This window comes from Myripristis murdjan, chromosome 1 (genome assembly GCF_902150065.1).
Source record: "Myripristis murdjan chromosome 1, fMyrMur1.1, whole genome shotgun sequence".
Lineage (NCBI taxonomy): Eukaryota > Metazoa > Chordata > Actinopteri > Holocentriformes > Holocentridae > Myripristis > Myripristis murdjan.
The window spans coordinates 9,370,662-9,395,453 of record NC_043980.1 but is presented as its reverse complement, the minus strand read 5'-3'; the positions used below and the strand labels follow the sequence as shown (position 1 = coordinate 9,395,453).

Below are 24,792 nucleotides of genomic sequence, written 5' to 3'. Positions count from 1 at the left end.
TTCTGCACAATGTCTGCTGTTACTCGGTCCATTTATCTGTGGATCTGCCAGTTTGATTTGTCCACTAGTTTTTCTGTTTCTCTGATGGTCTGTGTTTGTGCACAAGTCTGTCATCTCTCTGCCAGTGGGTCTGTCTCTTTGTCCGACTGCCTGCTAAACGACTGCTGGTCTACCTCAGGCGGTGTCTCTCGGTCTGACTGATCTGCCAGCCTGTGAGTCTCACCCAGAGCCGCCAGCCTCTGCATCTCGTCCTCGTTGTCGGTGTTGTGGGGTCGCCCGATCTGGAGCACCTGGTTCTGGCCGTCGCTGCTCGACTTGCACAGCAGAGCCCGGTTTGTACCTGGAACAGCCGACACATTAACACACTGTACTCAGCTCGATTTTAACGGTCAAATTATTTAATGCATATCCTCAGCAATCTGGCAAAATGGACAGCTAGGTTCAGCTGGATGCTTTTTGAATGCAGGGTCCCCACACTCATCTGAATATTTAATTTAAGAAGTTGTCAATGACTTTTAAGGTCTTGTTTAGTGAAATTCAAAATGCCAATTCAAAATAGCCATTTTGTATTATAAGGATGTGACAGTAGTCAAAATTAGGCAACATAGGCGCCTTTTTACTTGCCAGTTAAATCCTAGTGAAGTAATTTATATTAAAACCGCGGCTAAATCAAAACAAATGTCCATTACAGCGTTTTCCTCAGAACGTGAGGTGTCAAGTCACTCCCAGGATAAACAACATTAAGCACTTTTGGAAAACTTTCATGGCCTTATTTATTTATTTATTTTTTTGAATCCACAGTTTGATGGATTTTCAAGGCCTGTGGGAGCCCTGTGAATGATTTAGCACGGTTATTATGGAGGCATTGGGCAACAACTCTAAACAATGCTATCGTTTATCTTCTTTTTTGTTTTGCCCATGCTGGACTAAAAGCATGGATGTTTTCTGAAAACAAAAAAAAAAAAAAAAAAAAAAAAAAAAACGTTCTTGTGGCTGGTTTGCTGACAAATCTCTTACTCAGATTATTTTATTGATATAATCATATTATCAATTTTTAAAAAGTTGTTGGCCAAATTAAAGCAGTCCATACTGATCCCCATGAGCAAAAACTTGAAAATCTGTTTTTTATGATGCATCACAAACATAAACAGAATCAGATGACTGCATCAAAGATCAGCATGATCTTATTTCAAAAAAATGTAGGAGCCGGTAAGATGAATATATTGAATACTCAACCTTCAAATGCATAAATAAATAAATAAATAAATAAATAAATAAATAAATAAATAAAATAAAATAAAATAAAATAAAATAAAATAAAATAAAATAAAACCAAAAAATAAATAAATCTATAAATAAATAAATAATGATAATTTCACAGCACTGTTGTTTTAAAATTTATACAGCACCACACGTTACCCATACTGCCAGTTTAACATGTTTTGGTTTTATTTGTAAGATTTTTTAAGGTGAGATGATCTAATGAGCCCTCTGGTTTTTCAGCTTACCTGCACAGTATTTATTTGCACGACATTTATCTGCTCTTTCTGTGTTTTATTGTTTCCATTTGAGTCGCTTGGCTCACAATAACGTGCGAGCAGGTAGGAGCTCAGCGCCTCACTCAAGGACTCTCGACAGTCTTTTTAACCACTTGCCCAGCCTGCTGCTCATTATGTTCATGTGTGCAAAAATAAACTTAACTTGCAATGCTAAACATCTGTGCAGATTGACCGACCAAGCCTGCTGAGTGTTCATATACCCTTGACCACCCCCATCTCCAATGACACACACACACACACACACACATCCCCACTCCCAGCATATCAAATTATGGACCATGCGACCTTAACTGTCAAATATATTTCACATCTTAGCGCAGCTGGAAATGCTTTCCTGAGCTCCCCCATACCATGAAACCTCTCTGGGATTCATGTACTGTCAACTTTGACCCTTGACCACAACACAACGGGCCAGTGGGGAGAACGGTCCTGCTCTCAACCCCCCACTAATTACAGGCCCCCCATTTTCTGCGCTCCGCCATGTCCTTGAGGACATGAGGAGACTGAAATCCTGGACTCAGAGCGAGGGGGGGGGTCGGTTCCTTTGGACATGCAGGCGAAGACACAGAAAATCCTCCAGCATTACATTTTAGCGCTTTAGCAAATGTTCTCATCCGGAGCGACTCACTCAGAATAAGCCTCGATTCCTTGATCACCAATTACATGCAACCGACAGGAGGAAGAGTCACAGCGCCAAGACAACAGGTGACATTAACACGTTCCAAAATAGCTGGCACCTGGCGTGGTGAAAAGACACAACAGCAGATGATGAGAAATGCCTAAGAAGAAAAACTTCTAAGAAATGACGATGACTCCTTAGGGGCAGTGTGTGTGTGTGTGTGTGTGTGTGTGTGTGTGTGTATATAAAGTGTCTTTCCCCCCTCTGTCTCTCAGCTGCCCCATTCTCATTTCCACAGTGCTGAGGATCTAAAATGGTCTGGAATTTAGTATAATGAAATATTAATAAGAGACTTTTCTGTTCTTTGTTAAATGTGTCAGCATTCACACACACACACACACACACACACACACACACGCACACACTCACACACAGTCATGCTACTGCCCCTCCAGCTGTTGTCTGCGGGAGCCTGATCTGGCACTGAGGCTGTGAAAACACCGGTCAGCGTTCAGGGTGTGTTTTGGATAGCGAGAGACGAAATCATTCTAACATCTGTGTGAGGGCCAGAGTACATGAAAACACAACCTGTGGGAACAATTTTCTGGCTCTATATAGAAAAATTAAATAAATAAACTTTACGTTCTGCATGTGAGAGCATGAATACTTCCACATATAAATCTTAGATGGTAACATTTGGGTATATTGCCACTATTTTTGCAATATCTCCATTTTTTTTTAACAGAAAAAGGATTATTATTTTAGCTGTAATTATATATTCTTGCTAGCAGAGGTGTAGGTGTGTTTTCTAGGCAAACCAGGAGATTGTAAAGGCAGCTTCTCTTTTCTCCTTTTATTTGGTAGTGACACTAAACAGAGCTGAGGTTTGCTTAAGTGGTGGCACCGAGGTGAAAAGTTTGTCCCTGGCTGGCCTCCATACTGCCAGGACTTTTACTACTGAAAGAGGGAGAGACGGAGGCTTTGCAAGGAGTTTACATACAAACTATTCTTGATATCATTTAGTGGTCAGCTAAAATAACATGTTTGCACGCTTCAGTTTAAGTCACGCCAGACAACAAGGTGACAAAATGCCCAAAAGTCGTACCTGTAAAACTAACACTAATAGATCAGCAGAGCGGCCTCATGTTTAAAGATGCAGTACAATCAAATGATATGGGTTCAAGCCTGTGTCGGTGAGCATTTGTCTTGCTGAAGTGCCTTTAGGCGAGATCGAATCCTTTCCCCGAAATCAAAAACACTGTGCTGCACCTCACTCTGACCTCTGACCCCCCTCGAGGAACAGAGTATCACTTTACATTATTATTAATAAGAATAAGGTAGCACATTTCGTACCATACTTAAGGGAAAAAAAGGGATAATGAATACAAGGAGCAACTCATATCAAAACATCTTGAGACATGAAGCTGGAGTGCTGACGCGTGATGCATCAGAAAATGAAGAATGCAGAGAGGCCCATGTGTCCAACCCCAGCCCAGCCCCGACATGCCCTGCCTGCAGCTGGATTAGCTTGCATGGCTGCTAAAAATAGTTCCTGTTGTCTCTGTGTGCGGGCAAAATGAGAATAAGAGTGATGGAGGGCATCACAACGGGGTTTTTCCTGCCTTGAAATGGCTCACTGCGGTGTTGCTGCTGTGAGGACCAGATGAAGTCGTTTACCAGTTTGCATTCTGGTGGCATTTACTGGACCAATTTCAAACACGTTTCACCAAACTGAAGGTAAGATTTTTTTTTTTTGAAGAACTTGTCAAATGCTGGACCGAATGAAATGTAAGTCATTTGTTCACTGAAATGAACGGGCTGGTTTCATACTTACTCAAACAACAGCGTGCCGAGAAAACACAGCTTAAAGACGCCTAACACATATTTCAAGATTTCAAGGCTGCGTTTAAGGCTGCCTTGGGACATAATGGATTTTTTAGTCTCGTGCCATGGTATACAACACAGCATTTTCCCCATGGCTCAAAAAAGAAGACAGATTTGTCACTCATCACTTTGGAGAAATGGAGTCAGAGTCAGAAACGGTGTTAAATCTAGCACCCAAGTTGACAAATTCAGTTTTTAGACACACACCCGGCACTCTCTGGGGTCCCACCTCCACAACTAATAAGGAAACATCTGCTGCTGTTTCTTCTGCACTGACACCCGCCCCCATCTGATCAGACTGACGGGCTGGGCTACAAGTCAAATGATCTCAGGGTGGGTTTTTTGCTGTTGTTGTTGTTGTTGTTTCTGTTCATTTCAGCACCTTGGTAACATAGTGTTGTTTTTATTTATCTGTTTTTTTTTTTTGTTTCATTTTGGTGTAAACAGAAAAAGCTTTTACGAGCCTTTGCAGGAAAAGCCCGCATAAAACATTACATAGGTAAGCATTTAAGCCTCTATGTGTTAATGTGAGTGTGTGTAGGCTTACGGTATCTCCATGTGTGTGTTCAGCACTGTATGACATTTCAGTGTTATTTGACTTTTCCATGACTTTTCATGACTTAAATGCTAAATTTCTATGACCTATATAATCATTACATAAACTTTTTCTTGACCAAAATTTATACTCAATTAAGATTCAGAGTTTATTATTCTGTTTTATTCTATCGGGGAAGTGTTCATAATGTGAACAAAATGGAAAATAAAGGTTACCTTTGATGAAAAAGTGGTTACTGATGTTTTATTTTTTATTGAAGCTGACAAAAGTCCATGATATCTCATTGCTTGTCTCAAGAATTGATTAAATTAGTTGACTTTCCCCGTCTCAGAAAGACACAAAATCCCATGACTTTGCATAAATCCCATGAACTGTGGGAACCCTGAGTGTCTGTGTAGTAATAGTAGTGTATGTTTGTATGTGCTTATGCATGATTGAACGTGTGTGTGTGTGTATGTGTGTGTGCTGTATCCGTACCGACGTTGGCGATGTACAGCTTGTTGTTGAGGATGAGCGCCACCACGGCCGTGGCTCCTCCTGAAACTTCTTGCTCCAGCTCCTTCAGACGCTCCTGCACCTTCTGGTTCTGAGGAGAGAGCTGGTGGAACGACACATTCTGAACAGCCAGAGAGAGAGAGAGAGAGAGAGAGAGAGAGAGAGAGAGAGAATGAAATAAAGACAGTGGGAGAAAGAGGATATGAAAAAGAGAAAGAAAAGGACAAAGGTAAATGAGGAGAGGGAAGGAAGAGAAAGGAACAGAATGGGGTAAGCAGATTAAAGAGGGGGATTAAAGTGTATGGCAGAGAGAGAATGAGACCATGGAAAAAGGAAAAAAAAAAAAAAGAAAATGATGCAGGAGACAAAAGCAAAAGATAGGGGCAAAGAAAAATAAAAGGAGATAGAGAAAGGAAAAGTGGTGGAGGAGGAAAAAGAAGCAGAGGCAGAGGTGGGGGAACAAAGATAAGAAAGGGAGGAGAAAATGGGCAAACAAGAGCAGATGAAAGAATCAAAGAGAAAGATCAGATAAAGAGAAAAAGAGAAAGAGACTTTGAGTTGGTGTTCTTTCATGAACTATCTCACAACAAAACAAAAGACAAACAAAAATAACCTTTTAAAAAAAAAAAAAAATCGTCAACTCCTACACCCACTCACAGCAGCCACAATAGCCGATTACACCAAAATCTAAAGCGGCGAAAAAGAGAGAGAGAGAGAGGAGAGCAGAGGCGAGGAGTGACGGGGAGTCAGAGGAGCAGGCGATGAGGGATCCAGAGAGAGGGAGATAGAGAAAGACACAACTGAGCCGCCTTATCTAATGAAACAGGCTGATGAGACCAATTAGAACATAACGAGCTCATTCTCCAATGACTGAGCATTAGCTTGCGCTGATGTTGAAATGTGCGGTTGCCATGGCAATCAACTGGGCACTTCTCTCCTCAATTCTCAGCTCAATCTGTCAATATGCTTGGAACTCTGTCTGTCTGTGTGTGTGTGTGTGTGTGTGTGTGTGTGAATACCTCATTGTGCGGCAGGACAAAGTTGGACAGGTGAGCTTTTTCAGCCAGAGCATCATCTATTGTCTCAAAGTAGCTCTTCTCCACCACATCAAAGGCCTGCAAAAACAAGAGAGCAGTGATCCAAATCAATTTGTGCAACATTTGACTGCATTTACATGGACCCGGAAATTTCCCTAATAATGGGAATAACCTTCTCAGAGACACAAAAAAAAAAAAAAAAAAAAGCCTTGTGTAACCACATGAAAATGGAAAACACTACCAAGCAAACCTGCAAAACAATCTAAAAATCCCCATTATTTCTGCTGCAGTCTCATTTTGTGTCAAGATTTTTTTTTTATCTTGGAACCAGTATAAATCTGTTGAACCAAGAATAAGGCAGAATAAGGCAGCTCAGCCCACACGTATCAATAAAAATGACACACGATTCAAGAAAATTCTGGAGACAATTTCTTTAGCATTGGAAACAACTGGGATTCTCTCGTCCAATTGGCAGCTTTTTCCACTTATTCTAAGACTGAATAGGAGACTAAATGACATTTTTTTTTTTTGCAGATTACAAGAGGCAGTGTGTAAACCTCTGATAATGTGTTATGTAGGAAAACATTCACCCCTAATAGTCAAGTAAACCCTTAAACCAATACTTTTTTTCTTTCTGTGCATGTGCTCGTTCATGTGTGCGTATGGTAAAATAAAGTGACTAAATGTATGCACGTCCCAACCCTAGCCAAGTGCCTAGGTTAAAAAAAAAAAAAAATCTTCATCATGCATTACTCAAGACTACAGATGGGCATTTAAAGCAAAAATTTTATTCGATATTCACTGGGAAGTATTCAACTTTTCAGTGATTCTAACCAGGCAAAGTCATTGCAATGCCAGGTAGACGCAAGAGCGAATATTTTGAAGGAAAAGATCACTTTTTCATTTAACTGAGACTGAAATCATTTGTAGATACAGGTTTCCAGGTCAAACGGTTCTTGCTGTACTTGATGACGACATGGCAGCATTTATAGTTTGTCACACGGATACTCGCAATAAGATCGCACAACAACGGCAAACTGCACCCAGCTGCAAAAACTTTATGGCCGTGTTTGCACAATTCACAATTCACCTCTTCGCTTCTGAGGGTTTTATCACTGGCACTGAAACAAACTCCAGCTGCTGGGTTGTGAGGCAATAAAAGAAATGCGACTTTAAAAGCAGACGGTGCACTTTCGTATGGGAGGTCAGCTCACCTTGTTATGATGTGGTAAAGAATGATGGATGCTACTCAGCTCCCTGAACAACAGAACTTAGAAATGCCTCAGGAGGTCAAGGCAACGCTTTTACCCCAACATAACCCAAAATATAAGAACATTTTGCTCTGTTGTTTGTGTTTTTATGTACATTTGACATCAAACCACAAGGTTCAAGGCAGGCATTTAAAAGTGTTCCATTAATTCTATGGGCTATTAGTCTTGGCTTGAACCTGAGATGTTTTTATCTTTCCTCTGCCTCACCCTTCACATTAGCAAATGGCATGCTCTCCCATTTAGTCTGCCTTTAAAAATAAAGATAACAATTACCGGCATGTGCAAGCTTTATGTGTACTTTTGTGCAGCTTTTATGATGGTAATGTTAAGGAGAGCACCAACCTAAGTGCAACAGTTTCAAATCTGAACTTCTACTGCAGTGAAGAAAAGAAAGAACAGCTTATTTTGTTAATCAGCTCTCAAGTGATGAGATGACGAACATTGCTAAGATGTAAATTTAGAGACAGTCAAATATAGACAGACACAAAAGTTCTGAAAAATCTCTGATACACAATGAAGGTTTGGGCGATTTTGAGTCAGTGGCTGGTAAACTGTTGTAAAATTCAACAGCTTCGGTGACGGGTAAACAAACTTTGCCAAACTGCAAGGGAAAAATAAATAAGTCATATTTAATATCTAATATGCTTTTCTTCACACCACCAGCATGATCTGAAAATAAAATGTGGCTGGTGTTGTTTTTAAGACTCAACCTGGCCGATAAATCAAAAAGTTAATTTCCAGCATGCTGTGAGCTTGATGGAAAACTGAAAAACCTTGCTCTCTTTTTTCAGTCTTGCTTCTCCATCTTCTCTCTCTCTTTGTCATTCTCCTTGTAAATATATAAATCATACCCCTTGCTTTCTGACGGACACCACCCTGAAATTCATGCAGTGCAAAAAAACACACACACACACACACACACACTTCGACCTACTTGTGTGAGGATCCTGCGGACGTCGTTGTCTGTGTGACTGGAGTTGAGCTGCCCCAGCAGCAGCTCAGCCGTCAGACACTGGGAGACAAAACTGGCCACTCTGCTGCCATCGTAGCCGTTAAAAACCCCGTACAGGAAGCAGCCGTCCTCGCCACTGATTGGTTGAAAAAGAAAACAGGACACAAATGAGACTCTTATTTTATCCAAAAATCTCAGAACTGGAGAGCATTTGGGGTGAAATGGCTGGTTCAGAGGTGCTCTGAGAATCTGGATCCAAAGATTGCACCATCATTGGAAATGTAAAGGCTATGGATTATAAGCCATAACATAGTGAAAGAGGAAGAGGACTACTCTGGCTTTCCAGTTAAAACCATCTGAGTTTGAATTAATATAAAACTACAGATGTAAAATAACTTAACATTAGTGGCTATTTTAATTCTGTTATGTACATATCTGAAACAGACACAACAGCTATTTTGTCACACAGACCTGTTGTCCAGGTATCAAACTATTTCTTTTCAAATTCTATTTATTTGTTCAAAACCAATCCGAAACGTAAAAAATATAAAAAATGTTGGCATTTTTCCAATGATTACGCTATGAGTGAGTTGTTTTGCATATTTTGAGCTTTATTTCCAACTATACATTTGCAACGGCATAACTATGGTTTTGCAAAATAAAAAAGCTGTGAAAATAACTGAGCTGTTATTTAAGCTTTTCAAACATCACAGGGCACATGTGACATTCCAGCTCATTTGAAATGAGCTCTGCAGTGTCATACTAAAAATATATAATCTATACAAACAGATTCTGTATGTAGACAAGGAGCAAGATTTCCGGCGTCGGAAGCGTTCTGGTTTCTGTCCTTCCTTTGTTTTGTCAATGTGAGCGTGTGGGTGGATGTAACCTTTACAAACACATGCTACAGATATTTGATAGTGCTGAACGACATTTCTTTATCATATCCTTATCTAGATATGAGCATGCAAGTTATTAATATCTCAAAAGGAAACAATATGGACGATATCAAATTTAGGGTTAGGGACCGAAGACAGTGATTGGTCTATTCTGATCAATAAAATACTTTGTGAAGTCACTGCATTTTCTACATCCATTTGGTTTTGTTATGCTGTTTTTTGAGGAATGCTTAATTTTAACTGTTGCTCCACTTAAAGTTTCAACAAAGTGTGAACCCATAATTATATTGTATATTGTATATCTATCGAGAAATTTTGTCCTTTTTGTACAGCAGCCCTAATGTCTGCACTGCATGCGTCACCAGTCACATGATCACACCCACAAAGATTCCCATCAGTCAGTGGTAAAGGTTAGTGGAAAAAAACTAGATTAAAATTGTGAAAAGTCTGAAAAGAGTTATGATTTTTTTTTTTTTTTTTGGTCTGACTGACACCCAGCCCTAAAGCAACTCACCTTGGCATCGACTTCCAGATTTATAACAAGTAATGCAATGACATGTTTTACAAATATTTATATATGTCATTCACATGAGTGACTCATCTCATTTTCTCAATGGTGAACTTCACCAGAGGGTAAAACTGTGTTGCAACGTTCAGTAAAATCACATAATCGCTGCTGTTACACGCCTCCCCCAGGCTCGCCAGCTGCACCTCACCTGAACCTCAAGTGTCCGTCTTCATTGGGGTGACTCTGGCTGCCTTTCCCATCGGGGCCGTACACACAGTTGGGTGCCGTGCCGACGCCACACATCTGACACAGAGGCAGGTCATCTGTCCAGCTCTGATGCTGCCACCAAAAAAAAAAAAAAAAAAGTGCAATGCTCAGTAACAAAGCAAATTGAGGGTTCTGTACCGATAATCTGACCTCAGTTCATTAGTATTCACTAATTATTCCTCATGTTTGTTTACACCTGCATATTCCACATTTAATATGCCACAGAAACTGTCAGTGGTGAATCAGAGAGAAATGCACTGGCTTTTCAAGTTTGTCTAACACTTCCAGGCACATATTTCACCGTCCCCTATGAGAAACCCCGACCATCTGCCCTCTAAGTAACACACACAGTGTTGGCACATGTTTTTTTGATCTTTAAACAAATGCAAGAAGCCAAACTAGCGAGGGCTATGCAGGATTTGAGAACAATGACTCAGATGGCCATAGAGTGCTGCATCTTAAACAAAAGCTCAAAGTTAACCATGCCAAATGGCACTGTTTTGGGCCAGACTAAAAAATTATAAGCGCATTTTAAATATTTTCTGATGAATACCACAGGTTCCGCCTTACACCAGGGAAATCGAGGGCTCCTGGAACAATATTAGTCCAGTAATTTTAGGCCAAAATTGGGGTCAACCTAGGACAAATTGCAAGAGAAGCAAACTCAACTGATTTTGTATCCTCAGTTTGTCCTGAGTGAGGGGAAAAAAGTCCCAAGAAATCCCATTGGTGGAAAGTTTTGAAAATCACCTCTATATGACCACATATTACCAAAAAACACTGTTTTTAATTATGCGCTAATTGGAATAATTGTTCTGGCATTTATTCCTTATATTCCTTATTAGCGCATATCAAATCAGATAATGTGTGATATGCATGTGTAAACAGAATAATTCAAAGAACTTGTAATTGACTTTTTTTCTTGTCTTTGTGTGTGTAATCACCTTGTGAATTTTTATAGTGATATCTGAAAGTAAAATTTTGAACCCCTTTCCCCTGTGTGTTAAAAACAGTGTTTTTTTTTGGTAATATGTGGTCATAAATAGGTGATTTTCAAAACTTTCCACCAGTGGGATTTCTTGGGACTTTTTTTCCCTCACTCAGGACAAACTGAGGATACAAAATCAGTTGAGTTTGCTTCTCTTGCAATTTGTCCTAGGTTTTTTCATAAAATGACTGGACTATATGAATCATGTTTTAACATCATTTATGCTTTTCCTTTCAACTGACTGCACCAGGGGGCAAAAGGTTACTCTGATCTGAGGTTTCTCTCTCCCACCAACAAGAAAGACATTTTTAAACATGGGAGTCCCTGAGAAATAACATTTACACTGCAGACTAATAACGGACAAAAGCACATGCAATGGAGGCGAGCACCCATACATCACATTCATTACCGGAAAAAGGACACTGTGTTCCTTGTGGGGAAACCCTCTGCATAAAACATACAGGACGCATCACCTGTCATTAACAGCATTTCCTTCCTCTAATTTATTTGTTTACCAAGCAGCTAATTAACCGATGCTAACCTGTGCTAACTCACAGGACTAACTCCTTACGCTAACTCACCGTATATAGCATATTTTAGTTACAAGAAGTGAATTGAAAGATTAAACACCATTATGAGCCACTTATAAGTCGGGTTATTTTGGAAATAAAAGTTAGGTTAGCTTGCTAACGATAGCAACAGTTGAAATAATTTAGCTAGCGTTAGCGTCACTGAACGGTTTCAAACAAGCCGAGACGCCCAAAGAGAAAGATGTAATTGCTGCCGTTTGGAGGGACTGATAAACATGACCACAGCGTCCGGACGGTCAAATAGTAATTATGCATGTTATTAATATTCATAAATGTTTTGTCTCTTACGCTTTGCATCAAATTCCTTCGCTGCGCTGCCATCTTGGCCGGAACTCCTGGTGCGTTTAGGGCTCGGCGTAAGCTCGTACTTCCAGGATGGTATTTTTTTTCCCCCTAGCATGGCGACGGAAGGTTCAATTAACTTACATTCATTCTCTACAGCCTCTCCGTAATGTGAATCATAACCAACTTATGCTGAACCCTAACCTTAACATACTCCTAACCGTGACCTTAACCCTAACTTTGACCAATAAGTCAAATTGTCCACTGAAAATGTAAAAAAAATAAAATAAAATAAAATAAAAAATAAAAAAAAACAACCTCCGTCGCTATACTGGGGAAAAATTCCCCTGGCTTACCTGATTGTAAACACGGCCCTCTTGTCACGACCTAAGGGTTAGGGTTAGGCTTAGTCAGTCGTGAAAAAATGGAAAGAGCACCTTTTAGCGCAATGAGCCTTTAGTTGATGCTTTGACTTCTTATAAGCATGTACTTACTTGTCCAAGACAGAAATGCATGAATATTAAAAGTTAAACAAACTGTGACTATTACTTATAAACGGCAAAAAACAATAGTATTGTATTAAATGAAGGGTCTTATGAGTTTCAATATTTCCGACTGCAGTAAAGGCAGCATTCACATCTCCTTTCTCCCTTTCTCCTCAAATTTAATCCACAGATTGTGTGGTGTCGGATTGTAACTTGAAAATTAATCTATCCTTTCTTTCATCAAGACAACTGCATTGTTATTGCTACGTTTAATTCCTTTGACAACGGCGCCCCCGTGCGTCTTAACTATGAAGCACATTTACGTGGCTGCAACCAGATGTTGTCAATTTTTGCTGATGTGCCTTTAAGCATCATTTTGACATAATTTAATGCAGATGACATTTAAAATTCAGCGAGTTTCATTGCAAACAGAGGTGAAGTAGGTTTAATTACAGTATGGGTTTTTACTGGCAATATGTTTTGTATACATATGTTTTAAATATGTATATTCCATGTGCTGATTTTTAGTAGCAAGTGTGAAAATGCTTATGTTTGGACAATAGGCCTAAATGAATCTTATCCTTTGTTTTATGATTGTTCACTGATCCCCTTGCTAATTAAGGTAATCAGCTTTCCCTCCATCTTCCCTCTCCTCCATCGTCCTACATCCTTTATGTCATAATCCACATCAGTAATAAGCAAATAAAGACACGTACAGATATGCCTAATCACACCAATTTTCCCACAGAGTAGAGAGAGGAGAGCTTTTCCCAGGAAGATAATCTCGGCCGTGTGCTGCTGCTGCAGATGGACGTTTTACCAGCGGAGGGAGACAGCAGAGCGGGGTTCGTCTGCCGCCCTGCAACCTGTTCAGCCTCTCTCCACTGGAGCACAGAAAACTCCTGAAATGAGCCGGCTGCCGCAGCAATCCTGATATTTTACTAGATGTTTCTTATATATAACTAGAGGCGACACATTATGAGCCAACATTAGAACAATTCATTAAAAAGCCAAAGGGCAGTAAGTACATGCAAAGGTGAAGAGTGCCTAACCCAAACCATTTTCTATTCTCTGTGCCTTATTTATATTTCCTTTTGCCTATATTTTTTTTTATTCAGTTATTATTGCTGCTGCAGCACTGTGAATTTCCCCATGGTGGGACTAATAAAGACTTATCTTAACCCTAAGTGTAATTACTCAATACACTGCAGTACAGTGCAGTTCAGTGCTGTTTCCAAGCACAAGCAATTATTTTGAGTATTTTTACTTGTTGAGACTTTATACTTTTACTGCACTACCTTTCAGAGGGAAATATTGATGTTTTTAAGGCACAACTTGTATCTTTCTTTTAACGATTTTTTTTTTTTTTACATTTTCATTTTACTGACTGAACGGAAACCATATGCATAAAAATTAACCACAGGAATCTTGAGTCGGGGTGTGGTGGGAGAGGCATCAATAAATACTTAGATATGTATTTTTTTTCTCTCTTTCTTCCTTTTCCTTAAAAAAGCTTCATGTTGTAGCTCATCATATGATGCACCATTACAACACTTTGAAAGGAACTGGTCTTCACAATGACTACTTTTAATTTCCATATTTAAGTACATAGTAATGTATCTCCACTTTAACCCAAGTAAAATTTTGAATGCATGAGTATTTTTCCATTATCATATTGTTACTTTTACTGAGGCTAAGTAAAGGATTTGAGGACTTTTTTTTTTTCCAGTCCACCGCTGACTGCATTAGAGATGGAAAATGAAGAAAAATGGCATTAAAAATTTATCCCCTCCCCCATATCTACTTTTGTTAGTACAAAGTGGATTAGATTTCATTTAATAGCATTTTGGATATCATACCCAGGTCACAGTGTGTGGCTGCAGAAAGCAGTTGCTGTTGTTTTGACTTTGTGATGCCGTGCGGCCGATGCATTAGGACCGCACACGCTGCACACTTATGCCACCAGCATACTTCCACTGTATTTGTTTCAGGTTATTAAAAAGCGAATAAAAAACGATTGCAACCAGAGAATCCCCAAAAGAACCCAGGACCAGTCAAGTCATCTCTTTTTCATTATTTTATTTCCTTTTATTGGTTAAAATTTAACACATCAAAAACATACATTTGTACACAATCTTTTTTTTTCTTCTTTAAATCTTATGTTGATTTTAATGGACTTCACAGAGTAACATCACAAATTTCTACGCCTACACGGTTGTACAGTATAAAGTATATATGTATATATATATACTTTGATAATTTGGTCACATTTTTTTTTGTCGCGGTATTTTTCATAGTTGTTAATATTATTATCCCAAAATAAAAACATCTCCGTACCCTGAAAGCAACACAAAGGATGAGGCATGGACGACCTCACCGGTTATCTTTTCACAATAACACTCAATACACTCAACGGACCATAGACCTTCTTTCTTTTGTCTTTTTTAATCTTTTTATTTTTATTTATTTTTTTTACAGAACTAGCATAATGCCCTAAAATAAAGCAGAATCTTTTTCAAACACCCCTATATATTGAATTATAGATTTACATATATTTATAGAGAGATAGATATACTTTTTTATTCCAGAAAGTGGAGTGATGCATGTTCATATTTAGTCAGGATGGTTGTCTCCGCTGTAGATTTGCTGAAAAACACAAGTGTAGACGGAAAAAACATAAGATAAATAACCCGCGGTTCATCAGTGTGGTAGAGCGCAGGCCTCCTGACCTCCAACCTTTCTCCGGTACTCTTGTGTCTCATTTGGAAAACTCCACTGCCAACAACGATGAGTTTTGTTCAGGGTTTTTATACGCTCAAGGGCACAAAAGAAGACAAAAAAATGAAATAGTTATATTTCTGCACTAAGGATACTGAGAGATAACTGTGATGCTGTTTGTGTGGGGTATGGGTTGCCCTGTGTTAGTTTGGCTTGGCAGTCAGCACTAAGGCAACAATCAAGGAAAGGAAAGCGGGTTCTTCTGAGAAACGAGAAAATACACACCATCCCGCGTCCACCCCAGCTTCACAACACATCAGCGCTTTAGCCTCTGGGCCTTGGGGGGAAACTGACTTTTTTTTAGGGGGGGGGCCTGCTTGTTTCCGTTTCTGTTTCTTTCATTGCACAAACAACATTTCTCCACACAAACTCGATACAAACTTTTTGTAGGCGTTTTAGGTCCAGCGCTTTCGCTTCCCACATGGACACTGCCTCTCCCATTTTTAAAGTGGCTGTGTTTCTAAACAGTGGCCTCATAGCCACTGCACTGCAAAAATGCAAAATCTTACCAAGATTATTTGTCTTATTTCGAGTCAAAAATGTCTTATTTCTAGTCAAAATATCTCATTACACTTAAAATAAGACATGATCACCTCAGAAGTAAATTGTTTTTAGACAATTGTCCCTTGTTTCAAGTGAAAATTTGCTTGAAACAAGTGAAAATTTGCTTGTTTCATTGGCAAAATTTGCCAGTGGAAAAAGTGAAAATTCATTTGAAATAAGTGAAAATTAGCTAGAAACAAGAAACAAATTTTGCCAATGAAACAAGCAAATTTTCTCTTGTTTCAAGCAAATTTTCACTTGAAACAAGAGACAATTGTCTAAAAACAAGTTACTTCTGAGGTGATCATGTCTTATTTTAAGTGTACTGAGATATTTTGACTAGTAATAAGACATTTTTGACTTGAAATAAGACAAATAATCTTGGTAAGATTTTGAGTTTTTGCAGTGTGAGGTTAACCCGGCAAGCCTGGAGATCAGGGAATGGGTTGCCGGGTACGCCACTGTTGTTTGTTTGTCTGTACCATAATGCATCACTAAGGAGCTGAAACTAGTGTTCTAAATCAATGTGCTATGAGTGTGTGTGTGTGTGTGTGTGTGTGTTTGAACTAACACTGATCGCAGTCATTTCGCTGACCAACGACAAACCTCAGACGACAAAGGCAACGTGGTCACAAGCGCTGATCTGCTACAGGGTGTCGCCATTTCCTGTAACCCCAGACCTCCTCCCTCCCAACCCCCGATTCTCTCCACCCTCCCTCCTCCCTCCCCCCTCAGCCCTAAACCCTCCCTGGCACCTCCTCCCCAGCCCCAAATCCCCATCAACACTCCTATCTGCAGATTCCTCTTGTTTGTCTGCAAGCTCACTCATGATCAACCCCCTCCCTCGACCCAGAATCCCCTGGTCTTTGCCCACGCCGAGCCACATCTTGGAGGTGAAGTTGCCCACAGTGAAAAAACAAACAAACAAACAAACAAAACAAAAAAACACTTGACAAGTCAGACTGTTGGAAATTCAGTGTTAAAAAAGTGAAAAACTCCGCCAGTGGGATGAGACAATCCCACTCGTTTCACTTGTTTCTGGGATATTTCTGAGTGCTGTATAAATATACTGAAACAAGGCGGGTAAAGGCAAATCAGCCCACCAGTATCAACACCATGAGATATAATTCAGGAAAATTATGGAAACAACTGATTAGCGCTGTAAACAAGCAGGACCGGCTCATCCAACTGGCAGATTCAACACGTGTGCGAGCAAAAACACACATTTAGCACTGATTATGTGACTAATGACTTGTTGAGATGCAGATTTTTTTTTTTTTTTTCTGACCGGAGCTGACATAAACAGGTTGATTAAGTGGTTAGAGGGACCGCCCTGGAACTGAAATGCCACAGGTGTGATCCCGGGGTGTGAAACACATTTACACCGCCTGTCTGTGCAAAACACTGAGCCGGTCGCTCGGGAGGAGAGCATCAACTGAGTGCCTGAAATGCAGCGTGTCAATGTTGGAACGACTGATAGGACAAACTGCAACACCCCAACGCAAATTAGAAACCATGGGCAACTTCATCTCCACCTCCACCTCCACCTCCTGTCCCGTGCACCGCCCCCCCCCTTCCAGCATCTCAGTAGTCCTGACGCTGGTAGCCTCCGGTGCCGTCAAACGCCCCGTCGCTGTTGGCCTGCCCCCCTCCTCCTGGGCTCTCCAGGTCGTCCCCCCCGCTGAACGAGGTGTAGGGCGCTCCGGCTGCATCCTGGCTGGGGTCCGTGTAGTCCTGGGAGAAGAGGGCCGAATCGGCGCCCAGTTTGTACCTCTGGAAGGCCAGGAAGGACTGTCCCGCCTTTGGGGGGAGGGATGGAGGACAAAGAGAGGCGGAAGGAGGACAGGAAGGCATGAACAAAGAAGGCAGAGAGACAAACGGATGGATAGAGGGAGCGGGTGAGGAGAAACAGATTAACATGTAAGGTGTGGATCCACGGAGATGTGAAAGTGTTACAGCAGAGAGAGAGAGAGAGAGAGAGAGAGAGAGAGGCAGACATTGATTAGCTGGCTGGAAAGCTCGGTGAAGCTTATTAGACAGGCCGAGTCAGTCAGTTAGTGAATCAGAGCGGGTTAGTTCTATAGGTGACAGTACAAAACAGGTTATTTATCCGTTCCCCACCCTCCATAATGAGAAGTGCCACCTCAGTAGCACTTCAGACAACTCCGGGAGAGGCGGCAATTACGCGGAGCCTCTGTGAATTATTAAACAGCTGAGGCGCCGCATTGTGAAAACGCCACACATCTCACTTTGGAGATAATTAGAGATCTTTCAGCGGAACGGAAAGCGGACGAAAGCTGGCATTACCGAGGGGTGCATCCAGAGCAAACATCCAGCACGTGCGCTCACACACACACTCACACACACACACACACATCCACAGAGAAATAGGGAGAGAGGGAGAGGGAGCTGTGTTGGTTTAAGCCCTGAGTGTCAGGAGCTTTTATGTAGAGGTTTTATTTATCGGCGTGTCGAGGTTTTATTTATCAACTCACTCTCTGGAAGTTGTGTTGGGATCAAATGTGAGATCTAAACCATTTGAAAAAAAAAAAAAAAAAGTCACACGCATTCTTACAGGTTGATAGATGGCACGATATTAAAGCAAGTTATGGCACGATTTGTTAATTCCTTGCATGACAAAACAACCTATTAACACTTTTTTTTTTTTTTAATGAATCCTGCATATTGTAGAGATCCCCCCCGCACCCTAAGATTTTGTGACTGCACGTCTCAAATTAAGCATTTTTTTATGGCTCAATACCTCGCACAGTTGTTTTGACATTGTGGCAAGCTTAACAGCCAGCGTTTAACAGTGTGTTTCGACAACTCATAAAAAGCCATAAAACTCTGATGGGTAACAATAAAACAGTTTGATAACTTAATTAAATCGTCTTAAAAACGGCCTGCCTAAATTGTGTCCTTGCCCTTCTCGTCAAAACGACTTAACACGAACAACTAAAGCTTCACAGGATGGTGGAAGGAAGGAGAACGAGGCGCTGATAATGTACAGTATTTAAAACTGGAAGACTGATGTTAATGGGGTCAGGACACAGGGGGGGGAAATAAAGCTTATTTGTAGCTCAAAACCAAATTTTAAGCAATGCATATTGACGCAACATTAACTTTATAGAACCAGATTAAGATCCGGTAAACCGTGATATAGTTTAGATTTTAAAATGTTGAGTTGTATATCGCTCCCCTTGATAATTTTGGCCTTCCTGGCAAAAAGACACAGCTGTAAAAAATTCCTGATTTTTTTTTTCTTTTCTTTTCTTTTTTTTACTAAATATTGCCACTGCAAAAACTCAAAATCTTACCAAGATTATTTGTCTTATTTCAAGTCAAAAATGTCTTATTACTAGTCAAAATATCTCATTAAACTTAAAATAAGACATGATCAGCTCAGAAATAACTTGGCAAAATTTGCCAGTGGAAAAAGTGAAAATTCACTTGAAATAAGTGCAAATTAGCTAGAAACAAGAAACAAATTTTGCCAATGAGACAAGCAAATTTTCACTTGTTTCAAGCAAATTTTCACTTGAAACAAGAGACAATTGTCAAAAAACAAGTTACTTCTGAGGTGATCATGTCTTATTTTAAGTGTAATGAGATATTTTGACTTGAAATAAGACATTTTTGACTTGAAATAAGACAAATAATCTTGGTAAGATCTTGCGTTTTTGCAGTGTGGGAAGCGGGGAAGGTTGGATGGAGCGACAGATCTGAAATGGAGTAGAATAGACATTGAACTGTTTGCCGTGTTGATTTAGTTCAGAATAAAATGGCGTTTGTGGTTGGTTGCTATGGTGACAACACATGTATAGGGCAGTAAAGTGTTGAAAGTATCAAAGTATGTAGTTAAAACCAACTGCAATGCGAAAGTTAGCCCGATGCAACGGCCGCAGCTCTTTGCACTGATGACGATTCATATAAAAACTGTTGAGGATTGTAGAATAAATCTGAGACATGGATTTGAGTGAGGGAGTCTATTCTACTCCAGCTCAAGTTCATAATTCATCACAGTGTACCAGCTAAAGAGGGTTAAGGCAGCGGGCAGGGAGGCAGAGTGGAGTCAGACTAGAGGGAGATGGGGCTGGGGGGGGAACAGCTTGCTGTATTCCTCTTCAAAAGACACAGTCTTTAACTTCTCCAAAGAGAAGAGAGTCTGGGCCCCCTGTGGAACAACACACACACACACACACACACACACACATATATATATGAGTTCAAATGTTCACACATGTGCAAACAGGTGCGCACACACACTCACACAAAGGCACAGTATATGCTCAGACACACCCACACACCAAACCAAAGACAAGGCCGAGGGTCAGTGAGACAGACAGTTCAGTGGGTGAGGCCTGGCACCAAACCTACCAAGGTTAGAGGTTCAAATCCCTGCTCAGTGGAGAAGGCATGGCGTTAAAGGAAAGATCCACTCAAACAAATCATTTGTGTGTGTGTGTTGCAGTTAACCTTTTAGGTGTATCCACTTCCTCTCAACCTGCCTCATCTATACTTCTACTTGATTGAGTGTTTGCCTACATTTCCCAGAATGCCACTCGACAAAATACACATTAACTTGTTGCATTCAGCTATGGGATATACATGTAGGTGGCTTTCCAGCTGGGAAAAAGAGACAGCTGTGTTCCCTGCATGAGTTTTTGTCTTTGGCTGCACTGCAGTCTGGTCTATTGAAGCTGTTGTCTGTAGAGAAATTGGCATATCTGCCTTTCCTATGATGGATTTCTCTTTCTTTGATTGGGGAACATCAATACCAAATGGTGAATTCAGACAGGAACATTTGCTTTAGAAACATTTGCTTTGGAAACCTGAAATTGTCTCCCCTCTGAATGTCCATTGTAGCTGCACTAAAAAAAAATATCTGGACATGGATGTCAGGACATCTACATTTTGGCCAGTTACCCGTGAAGAACAATACACTAGCACATGAAAAAATGGGCTCAGAAATGAACGACACATTGCCAGTAGCTTTTTTTTTTTTTTTTTTTTTTTTTAGTGCTTGGCTCTGCTGGCAGCATTGTGTGGTGTTGCCGTTAGTGTGATGTGATTTCAGCGTTGTAGGGGCTCCACTGCCAGCATCACACTGCCATTAGTGATATGATGCATTTCAGAGAGAAAGACAAAGAAATCTTTTCCTCACCATACAAATGTGACTTCACCAGATATTACTAGTGATGCTACTCAACTTAAGTTCTCAATTTGTGCTCAGTTCTTCATAGTGTTGGTAGCAGTAGACACGTCAGTCATTTCTTTGCTATTCAGCAGCTGGCAACTTAACATTGCCAGAAATGCAACTGCACATCAACTAGTAGCAGGCATTTAGTAGGCTGTGTTCTCATTAAACTTTATCTCTCAATGCACTTTATGGCAATGAACTCGTGCACCAGCCATCAAAAAATTAATTGTGCAGTTTCATGAGCTTCGACGCTGCCACTGAATGTGACACAACGCTAACAAGACGCTCTGTCAGTGTGATGCTGTGGAAAAGTAATGCAAGTTGCTGTCGTTGTTTGAAATACTGCCACTGCCTTGGCGTCTGATGGCAGCGGCTGACACTCAGCGACCCAGACGGTGAGTGCCCTTGACTGGATTCTTCCCTTAATGATTCCCACAGAGGCCCCTCAGAGAAAACATGTATGTGCTGATGGGACTATGATTGGGTGTACAAGGCACTCTGGATAAAAACGCCCATCAAACGGCGGTTGTCATGTCACCTGTCACTGGGACAATCCCTTACCCAGGTGAAGATGGAGAAGAAGGAGAAGGTGATGGCCGCCCGGGCCGCGTCGCCGCCCTCCCGCAGCGGGTTATCCACATGCTTGGCCACCTGCCACTGATTGGCCAGGAAACAGAAACCAACAAACCACATGAAGGACCAGAACGCTGGGGAGAGAGATGGAGAGAGAGAGAGAGACGGAGTGAAAATAATGACATAAATGCAACAAGAGACCACCTACTGCTCCATGTAATTTTCTATTGGCCTGACTGGCTGAGTGTAGGCTATTACACCTGCCTGGCAATCACACGGCCACTGACTGCAATCAGTAATTGTAGAGCAAAAGAGAGAAAGAGCGAGGGAGGATTCCTATCTTTCATTCATTCCGTCATTCCATCACATCCAAGCGCGGGAGCGAGACAGAGACAGTTGATAAAGCATAATCAGAAACATCCAGGTCAGATCGGGACGTGTGATCCCTCGCTTCACTGGGGCCCAGCTCATCGTACGTTGCAAAGGAGAGAGATTGTGTGAGAAAGAGAAGGAGAAAGAGAGGGAACGGGAGCCATAGAGGAGAGAGAGAGAGAGTGAGTAATACAAACAGAGAGGGAGAATCTTGTCACTGACAGAAACGGCCTCATTAAGCGACTCTACACTTAGCTATCTTGTCATCGTGTCTGAGTTCACTACAGTGGCAGTGCAGCGGAGAGAGGGAGAGGGAACCACAGCCGGAGACACCAAAGCACAATGTCTCCCAGGCTTGTTAGCGCCAGAGGAGCCCTGCTCTCCCTTATTATCCCTTTCACACCTCCTCTGTCTCACTCTCCTTCCTCTCCTCTCACTGTTGTCTGACAAAAACCTAACCACGAATCTCCAAAATGTCATTTTTTTATGCATTACGAATACTGCTATTTTTTTTTTTTTGTTTTTATTTCATTTTTTTTCCACTGAGGCCCAACTAAAATGGAAAAATCTGGGCTGGAACAGCGAGGAGGAAATGTTCTCCTCTCCCTCGGCAGCTAACATCAACTCGCCCTTGAGCAAAGATCTTGATTTCCCCAATAGCTGCAGTGGAGCTGCCAGGCAAGCCCCGGGCAGAAGACTGGCTTCCCTGTGCAGCTCCCAGGTGTGGAAGGGTGGATCTGGATTAATGTGAGGCAGAGCAGCATGAGAGAGATTATGCATGCTGAGTCAGTCTTTAGGCTCTCCCTGGATAAATAAAGAGTAAAAACTTAAATGAGACTGAGCCACACACATTACTCGCACTCACGAGGTTTTATTGCGTTTTTAGTCTCTGCCTGTCTCAGTGCGGGTTGTTGAATGTTAAACTGGAAAGGCCAAGCTGCTACGGTTTTATATACCCCTTCACTTAATGGACTGATGGCCTTCTGTTTAGCTTGCTGGCCTTTTTGGTGCTAAAAAGTGTTTAGGAGACACAGAGGAGGCGGGACACTGCAAAAACACAAAATCTTACCAAGACTATTTGTCTTATTTCAAGTCAAAAATGTCTTGTTTCAAGTCAAAATATCTCATTACACTTAAAATAAGACATGATCAACTCAGAAGTAAATTGTTTTTAGACAATTTCCACTTGTTTCAAGTGAAAATTCACTTGAAACAAGTGAAAATTTGCTTGTTTCATTGGCAAAATTTGCCAGTGGAAAAAGTGAAAATTCACTTGAAATAAGTGAAAATTAGCTAGAAACAAGAAACAAATTTTGCCAATTAAACAAGCAAATTTTCACTTGAAACAAGAGACAATTGTCTAAAAACAAGTTACTTCTGAGGTGATCATGTCTTAAGTGTAATGAGATATTTTGACTAGTAATAAGACATTTTTGACTTGAAATAAGACAAATAATCTTAGTAAGATTTTGCGTTTTTGCAGTGGATCAAATCAGTGTTTTGCCAGTCACAAGTCTCAAGTCCTGGCACTTAAGTCCCAAGTCAAGTCTTGAGTCAAGACATGGAAGTCCAAGTCAAGTCATAAGTCCCCAAGTCTGAAACTTAGTGGATCAAATGCTAAACAAGTCATAAAGTGCTCTTAGTCTTTACCAAACTTGATGCCATTTTAACAGATGAATATTGACTATATATTCAATATATACAAGTTGTGGATGATTAAATGTGTTATTCCATGAAACTAAATGGGTTGCTATGGGTTGAAACAACTGTTGTTTCAACTGTCGGACAAGAGCTGACTTGCCGATGTCAAATAAAGCCATGTTTGCTATGAGAGGTCAAAGACAACTAGCACTAAAGATATGGTTAATTGCATATATATATTTTTTTAAATCTTTGGCTTAGACAATCAAGTCTTTCTGAGTCAAAAGGCTCAAGTCCAAGTGAAGTCACAAGTCACTGGTGTCTTTTGTTATTTTGTCAAGTCGAGTCTAAAGTCATCAAATGTGACCCGAGTCCACACCTATAGGCATAATATTCTCCAAAACAGTACATAGAAAACACTAGGTGGTGAAATTATTTATTTGTTTGAAACAGCTGACATTAGTGAAATACTGATTTCGTTTCAATTCAACTTTATTTCAGACTCACAAAAGGGTCCAGAGCTTATAAATAGCATAAACAGAAAATAGAAAAAAATAGTACATACAAAATAAAACCACAACAATTGCTCATTCAGTTTAAAAACAGTTGAAATGTGGCCATGTTTTCCATGTTTTTAAGCCTGGATGAGCACTGAGAGCAGGTCTCAGGGCTGGTTAAAGCCTCTGTGATGCTGCTCTCTGACTCATCCAAGGCAAAACTGCATTGCTAATAAAAGCAGCAATGCAATGATGGAAAAACACTCTATTAAAAATCCGACATTATAAATATGACTTCAGTAAAAGTGTAGGAGAATTAGCAATGAAATGCGCTTCAGTTTGAAAAGTAAAAGTGGTTATTGCAAGACACAGTTGCGCTCCACTTCTGGTCACAAATCAGCCAGCCATCAAACACACCACAGAAAACATTTGGGCTTCATCCTGTTTGGCGACTGGCGAGTCAAAACCTTTGGACAAGATGCTCTTATTTTTCACCAGCTGCATGTTGTGGTATTCAGTCTGGACAGTCTTCATTCATTGTTACTGCGGTGGATACTGACTGGTATCAAGTCAGGGATTCTTTGGTTTTTCCTCTCTCTCTCCCTCTCTCTCTCACTCTCTCTCTCTCTCTCTCTCTCTCTCTCTCTCTCTGTCTGTCTCTTTGATACAGGAAGCAGTGATTGTTGTCGGGTTTTGGCCAGCTCATGTTGCTGCCTCCCACTGAGGCTCTGATTGTGTTGGCAACAGAAAAGCCCATTGTACCTCCTGGTGCTGTAATATAATCCCCACATGGTGG

General features: G+C 40.7%; 2 protein-coding genes across 3 annotated transcripts in view; both read right to left on the bottom strand.

Moving 5' to 3' along the window:
* tab1 (TGF-beta activated kinase 1/MAP3K7 binding protein 1) overlaps positions 1–11,962 on the bottom strand; it is a 33,554-nt gene extending 21,592 nt beyond the window's left edge. For both annotated transcript variants that reach the window (XM_030053292.1, XM_030053300.1), the window contains exons 1-6: positions 11,914–11,962; positions 9,989–10,119; positions 8,356–8,509; positions 6,133–6,228; positions 5,096–5,234; positions 224–340 (exon numbers count right to left, since the gene is read on the bottom strand). In XM_030053292.1, the coding sequence (XP_029909152.1) occupies positions 224–340; positions 5,096–5,234; positions 6,133–6,228; positions 8,356–8,509; positions 9,989–10,119; positions 11,914–11,946 (670 nt within the window). In that variant the 5' untranslated portion in view covers positions 11,947–11,962. The remainder of the gene's footprint in view (positions 1–223; positions 341–5,095; positions 5,235–6,132; positions 6,229–8,355; positions 8,510–9,988; positions 10,120–11,913) is intronic.
* Positions 11,963–17,297: 5,335 nt separating this feature from the next.
* The window catches only part of syngr1b (synaptogyrin 1b), a 32,585-nt gene continuing 25,090 nt past the window's right edge, over positions 17,298–24,792 (bottom strand). The window contains exons 3-4 of the mRNA XM_030053280.1: positions 21,475–21,620; positions 17,298–17,513 (exon numbers count right to left, since the gene is read on the bottom strand). Coding sequence (XP_029909140.1) covers positions 17,298–17,513; positions 21,475–21,620 — 362 coding nt within the window. The remainder of the gene's footprint in view (positions 17,514–21,474; positions 21,621–24,792) is intronic.